We start from the raw sequence: 7093 nt of genomic DNA on the forward strand, positions 1-7093 counted from the left end.
ATATATAAGAGCAGAGTATTGTTATGGTTTGTTTCTTGCTCAGAGAGGCGAGGCGGCGGCGGCTCTCTGAAGATGGAATAAGGTTCTCCCCACCTAGTCCTCGTTCTGGTGGTGTTTCTAGCATCGTCCGAGGGCGTGTGGAGGTTTGTCTCCGGCGAATCTTGCGGGATTCGGTCGGCGTTTGTCTTCGGTGGATCCACGTGGATCATGTCTTCGTTCGTGTGTGTTCGTGTGTCTACGGGTTGGATCCTTCGGATCTACACTTCTCTTCATTAGTAGTGTTTGTTGTTCTGGTGCGCTGGTCCTATAGTGTCTTAGCACGGCGACTTTGTGACTGTCTACTACAACAAGTTTTGTTCGGCTCCGACGAGGCAGAGGCAAAGACGGTGGCGCGCCTTCGGCTCGCTCCAGTGCTAGTAGTCGTCGCTAGATGGTCTACAGACCTAGATGTATTTTTTTACTTTTGGTGTTCTTTGTACTAACTTGACAGTCGATGAATAGGAAAGTTATCCTCGCAAAAAGAAAAAAATATCTGCGTTGGGTGTTTCTCGGAAAAAAAAAGAACAGTCAAGCTGCATGATGCTGCGTACGCGGCATCTCTCTCCCTTTTGGAACCTTTGCTTAGCTCGGCTGTTCCTTCCACAGGTGTCTCTCGAAGGGCCATAGGCCAAATATTATTAGGAAGAAGGAGAAGCAGTACAACAAAGATTAGCAGTCTAGGTGAACTAGAACTGGGAACCCACGGAACTGAGACGTTCCGAAAATACAAAAGGACGGCAACAGCCGTCAAAACAACTAAAAGGGGGCAAACCAGCAACTGAAGAAAGGTTGCCGGTGTTAGTGACACAACCGGCCGCCCTCCATATCCCAATATCTTCTATGATTCGATCCAAAACTTTGAAGGGACTACTCGCTTCCTGCTCAAAAATTCTAGAATTTCTTTCCTTCCAAATCCTCCAGTGAATCAAGATGGAGATTGTGTCAAAGTTCTGACGCATAGGCTTGGGAACTAACTTACGTGCTTGCAGCCACCAGTCTTCCGTATTGATGAAATGATCGTCCGGCACCTGAAAATTCGCCCGTGTCCAATCTCTGAACAGATGTCGTTCAACCATTTCCTTCCACAGGTGTCGCTCAACCATTTCCTGCTTCCACTGACGGTACAAGCCCTTTTCCCTGCAACCAGTAGCATGTGTGCTACAGGTTATGATGATGTACACACGCGCAGCAGACACGGTCAATTCGGCGGAAAGCATGGCCGATGTACGTGCCAACACGGACTTGTCGGCTCTCCGACACAAGGCAAAGTGATACATCAGCTGACCCGAGTAGCCGAGGGGAATGGGCGCGGTCTACCACGAGTACACGGCCTTCTTGGAAGCTTGCACGTTGTCCATGCAGTGCCAAGACATGAGCAGCTGCTGAGATACATCAAAACACTGTTCAAATATCCCGGCGTTCCCGCGTAGACGTGTGCTTCCTGAGATCACGAAGCAGTAGCACGCACCAGTTAACACAAACGTATTTGTCTCTTTCGAAACGGAGTTAAACAACGTGTGGAAAACGTGACATGTTTTGTCCCGTCGCCATGAATTATGGATGTGCATAGAACGACGCTAGTTGGGCAATCGGCTCCCTTCCCCTAGCCGCCATCGAGCCTCCACTCCATGCCGTCGTCTCGGTCCCCTATTCTCTCACATCCAACGGTCTTGTCCATGGCTAATGGAGCGGGGATCCCCCTCTTTCGTTGTTTTTGGTTTAGTAGGTTGTTGTTTTCTTAAAAGAAAATTCACTGATGGTATCGACAAGGTGGTAGCGGTGATGATGCGTTGGAATAATGTCTCTCTGGCCTCCTCTTACCTCGACGCCGGCGAATGCTCTGTGAGAGTAGGAGTTGATATAATTATTGTCTCTCTTCAAATTTTGGCAGTTGTGACACATGAAACCTCTTCTTTCAATTTGTTTTACGACATGCATAGTTTCTTCAACCCAGTAGATTGGCAGTGAAGGTTTGCAAGCCTCAGCTGTGTGGAGTGATGCCCCAACCGATGTGTTTTTCAGCGGTTACTGGATCTCGTTTGTGCGACTATTCTCTTACTGTTGGATCAAGGTATTTTCAAGCTTCAAATGAGTGTACAATCAAAGAAAGAAGATAAATATGGTTTTCATTGTAATTTTATATTTTACTGGTCGTTTTGTGCCTGGTTATCTGCTACTATTTTCCTTGATATTTGTCAGGTATAGGATACCCATTTTGTGTCTTCTCTAAAAAAAAGTTACTTGAGCAAACAGATTTTCATAATCTTGCAAATGCCAACTTAGCTTAAGGTCAGACATATTTGCCTTCCTGCGGTGTGCTTTGCCCTCTCACAACACATAACTTTTTTTTTGCCCGAAGGAGCTAGAGCTCTACATTAAACAAAGCACTAGCGTGACAAGAAGCCCTTAAAAGAAAAGGAAAAATCCTCAAGGAGTTTTCCATCCTCTTTATTCCACACATGTCGATGGTAAGATGTTTTCGCCGTTGGAGTTCCAAGATGTCACCATAGGAGAAAGTAGTATGAATGCAGGTAGCCCGTGAGTCACTGGTCTCTATCAAAAGTGTCGGCGGAGTCGACCCAAAGGATCCATGCCCCGAAGAAGAAGAAACGCTGGATTGATCACACCTACATGTTTATGTGAGTCAACATATTAACCGGATCGTCATCAATACTATGGAAGCACCACCGGCCCGACAAAACACAATCAACTCCCCTATTTCCATAAAAGGAAAGCCAAACTAACCCACTAGATCTTGTCGCTAGGTCTGACAGCACACGCACCTCTAAAGCTGGAGGAGACGTTATTCAACACCACCATCCCCGCTGCCACTAGTCCCACCACCACTGGAAGGGGCTGAATCGACAGGCAACAAAGAACTACATGTCCACCCGGTCTCGTGTTGGATTCGAGGACGAAAGCACCGTCAAGGCTAGACAAGAAGTCGGGGAACCATTCTTGAACATCATCGCCACAATTAAGACAGGGTTAACTACATCTCCGAGCACTAATCGAGATTTGTGCACGCCCCCATCGGCAATGCCACACAAAAGAGGAGGATGTTGGCGATGTATCGATGGAGGAGGAGTGACATAGTACAAACTTAGGCCGTCTAGGAGTCACGAGAGAAAGAGAGGAAAAAAACTGTAGGGCATCTCCAAAGCTGACCCACAAATGGCACCGGTATATGTCCGGTTTTATGTTCGGACGTGGTCCGCGGATATGTTGCGGGAGAGAGCCATCTAACGCTTTTTAAAAATTAATCCTTATTTGTTCGGTTGGGAAGAGAGAGAGGAGAGGGGTCCATGCATAGGCGAAGAGAGAAAAGAGAGGAGAACCACGTGGTAGCTTTTTGTGGGTCAAGTGGATGTCTGAACACTGGTATATCTTTCCCACAGTTGTCTCGGATTTGTAAAAAAAAATGACCATTTTACGGACCGATGGGGTCCCATTTAATAACAAAAGTTGACACAAACGATCCGGACACCACAATTCAGACATATACCGAAGCTTTGAGAGTCTTCTTTGAAGATGCCCTTAGAGCTTTGCTTGTCCCTGCCTACGCCACCTCGCGGTGGGCTCAGCTGTTTTTCAGAGTACACATTATGCATAATTAATTCTCCCTTATACACCCCTAAAAATAAAACTAATCATCTCCTAGTCTAAGCCCACCCTTCCCTAATCAAAGTGATCTAATCGAACCCGTAGCCGTCCATGGTTGTGCAAATTAACCCATTAAATCCTCCCCTCTGGCCGCGGCAGCTTAACCGCGTGGACACCGACCCCTCGCCGGTCGTCCCCTATCCCCAGCCCACCTGGCGCCACTCCGATGGCGCCACCAGTCATCCTCCGGGCCCCACGCCAGCCCTGGTCTCCCGGGTCTTTCTCTCCAGGCGCCACGTGCTCCCGCGGAGCCGGCTCGGCGGCTCGATCGTCCCTTCCTCCTTCCGGCGTGCACGCACCCGCACCGTTCGTTCGCCCGGGAGCTGCCATCGATCCCTCGTGGCGTGCTCGTGCTCATGTGGTCCGCTTGGCGCTTTTTCTTTTCATGACGTGGGCTCGCCGGTTGAATTTTTGTTCCCTTTGATCTATCTTATCCAGATATGCCGGCATCCCTTTCAAAGTTATCCCTGATGTAGCCTGTAGAAATGCTTCTGGAGATCAGATGATTTCGTGTGCGGTGATCACGTGATAAGCCTTGATTAATTCACTTGGAATGGGCTGCTCATGGCGGAATTGATGCACTAACATCAACTGAATAATTCATGGATTTGACGAAATTGAGGCTGTTTTGCACAAAAGCATTTCAAGATACGCTCAAGCGGAACCAAGATGTAGTTTCAAGATGTGAGAGATCAAATGATTCAGGCAAGCACCTCTCTCGCGGGACATGTAGGGTGGAACCTGAGTTTCCACGCCAACCTGATAGTGAAGAAAATAAGCGGGGCCTGGTCCCTTGGAAAATTTCAGGTAGGCAAGAATCAATGAAAGCTTATTAATATTCATATTCATTTGGGTGGCTGTGGCTAGCAATCTCCATGACTTATACCGACACTGCCTGATTCAACAGGTTACTGCTGATATATGCTTGCCATACATGCCCGGCAACCATGCCATGCCATTCAGCTAGACGGTGTCCGACGTCATACATGCACTCCCATATCATGTACTGTAGGAAGTATGTGTGTGCGTGTGTCACGCCACCCGTCGCCATTGCAGCATGCAGCGTACAGCTCCGTCCGGTCTATATATACACCCGGCCGTCCAACAACTCATGCTTCCCACCCAACCACTGGTCTCCAGGCATTGTCACTCACCTGCTCTACTGCTCTATCGTATAGCCTAGAAGCTATAGCTAGCCATGGCGTCCATGACCAGGGAGACACCTGTCGCCCGTTTCGTTGAGGAGGAGGAGGATGACCTTGTCGGCGATGATAGTGGGGACGACGGTGACGAGGTACTGGAGGTGAGGAGGCGCGTGTCCCGCTTCGCCGTCGGGGGAGACGACGGCGCCGGCGGGGCGGGAGAGGTGAGGAGGCGCGTGTCCCGCTTCGCCGTCGACGGGGGCAGCGGCTCGGGCGGCAGCCGCGGTGTCTTGTCAAGGAGACAGGAGGTCGTCGACGCGGGCGTCCAGGGCCGACGCCGCCACGACGGCGGCTGCGAGGGGGCCCGGACCCTGCCGCCGCCGCACGCGTGGCTGGCTGTGGAGGACACGAAGAAGAGCTTCGGGAGCGACAACGAGGAGCATTGGGCGCGGCTTCTGCAGCGCGGGTCGGCTCAGGCGGAGGCGGCGCAGCCGCGGCGGAGCAGCTTCAGCGTGGTCCGGCGGGAGCGGGCGGCGCGGGAGGCGTGGCTGGACCGCGCGTGGGAGATGAAGAAGAGCTGGCACGAGCGCAACGGTGGCGCCCCCGACGCCGACACCCCCGTGGTGGTCGTGGTGGGGAAGCAGACCGGCGGGTCCTCGTCCCCGTGCGCCTCCTCCTCCCCGCACCACCACTCGTCCGCCAGCGTCGCGATGGACATGGAGGAGGTGCGTGCGTGCAGGGACCTCGGCCTCGAGCTCCCCTCCGACGGCACCGTAGAAATTCAATGCTACGGCATCTCCGCCGGCAGCAGCCCTACCCACAGCCACGCCAGCAGCGGCGCCGACTCGCCCTCCACCGCCGGCAGCTGCTCCATCTCCAGCCCCAGCGCCGGTACGTCACCATCACACACACCACCCAGCACCTGCATTAATTCCATGGGTCACTAGCTGCAGATATATCTGCATGCATGCAACCATGCACATTACCCTGCCTTGCCGGGCATGGCACATCGACGACGACGAGCATCCCTGCTCGCCCGGCCTCGTCTCCGACGGGTCAAAGGCAGGGCATCCTCGAGTCCATAATGAAAATTTATTATTGTTACCATCATGTGCGCCCCTCGTCAAGTGCTCTCTGGACGTACTCTAGGTGATTAGTGGTACCAATAACTAAGTCTGGCCAACCGTAGTTGGTGCCTTTCCCAGGACAACCGGGCGGCGTCGCCATCCCCATCCGGCGACGCTTTGCACGTCGATCTGGCTACTCACCCTTCGCCACGCTCCGGCCACCAGTCGCGATCAGCCTGTCTCCGTCCTGTACTCATCATCAGAATCGTTCCACACTCAGATTAGTTATACTCCAGTTAATTAATAGTGCTAGACTGCTGGTATGTCTTTGCTTGCTGTTTGATCATAATAATTCTGCGTCGTGGCAACCATCCAGTGGTGGTGGAGCGAAAGTTTTAAAACTAGTGTTCATTATATTTCTACTTACAGTTACATGAGCTTCAACGTAAATGTGCATGCGCGATACTATTCAAATTAACGTGTGTTGCGAACTTGTGATTTTGCCAGGGGAGGATCCGGTGGACGTGAAGGCGAGGCTCAAGGTGTGGGCGCAAGCGGTGGCGTTGGCATCCACCACCCGTCTCGGATCTTGAGGGCTTCGTTTCCTACGGGCATGATGAGCAGGCAGCAAAGTGCATAAGCTAAGCTATGCTAAGCTAGCTAATCTACATGCATGAATACATCGGCCGTGTAATATATGAAGCAGCAAAACGGGAGTTTCACTTCATTTTTAGCAGTATAGTGTGTATGGATGCGACATATGTAACCACTTATTTCTCCTAACTGGGGTTAGGGGAGTATTCGAGTATGTATCATGTATGTGTGTATCAATGTTACAATGTATGTGTGCATATATCACGACGTATATGTATACACGAGACAATATCACGTGGAAACCAAATATTCGGTGGAATCTTGGAAACCTGAGCGGAGGCTGTTGGATGCTAGTTGTATGGACCAGATTGACTCATAACTGCTATGTCATATTTGCAAAAAAATGCCCTCAACCAGAGATGGTATTTTACTCATAACCCCCTAGGCCTAACACTTTGCCCCTTATTTCCAATTCGTTTTGTCAGTCAGGTACGCTTTATAAGCCATGCGTTCTATCTATGCCATCACACATGTGTGACATGTACATTTCCATTTAAAAAGAAAAAGTAGCTGGAATGCCCCAGATCT

The 7093-nt window shown here is 50.8% G+C and overlaps 1 protein-coding gene across 1 annotated transcript; it reads left to right on the forward strand.

The window, feature by feature from the left end:
- Positions 1–4723: 4723 nt before the first annotated feature.
- On the forward strand, positions 4724–6833 carry LOC123087877 (uncharacterized). The gene is made up of 2 exons (XM_044510003.1): positions 4724–5735; positions 6419–6833. Exons 1-2 carry the CDS (start codon positions 4901–4903, stop codon positions 6502–6504), a joined length of 921 nt encoding a protein of 306 aa, XP_044365938.1. The 5' UTR covers positions 4724–4900; the 3' UTR covers positions 6505–6833.
- The last annotated feature ends 260 nt before the right edge of the window (positions 6834–7093 follow it).

Source organism: Triticum aestivum, chromosome 1B (assembly GCF_018294505.1).
Source record: "Triticum aestivum cultivar Chinese Spring chromosome 1B, IWGSC CS RefSeq v2.1, whole genome shotgun sequence".
In the NCBI taxonomy this organism is placed as follows: Eukaryota; Viridiplantae; Streptophyta; class Magnoliopsida; order Poales; family Poaceae; genus Triticum; species Triticum aestivum.

Coding starts and splice junctions, on each gene's coding strand:
- LOC123087877 (XM_044510003.1), top strand. CDS start 4,901: ATGGCGTCCATGACCAGGGAGACACCTGTCGCCCGTTTCGTTGAGGAG. Junction 5,736..6,418: donor CATCTCCAGCCCCAGCGCCG/GTACGTCACCAT, acceptor TGATTTTGCCAG/GGGAGGATCCGGTGGACGTG.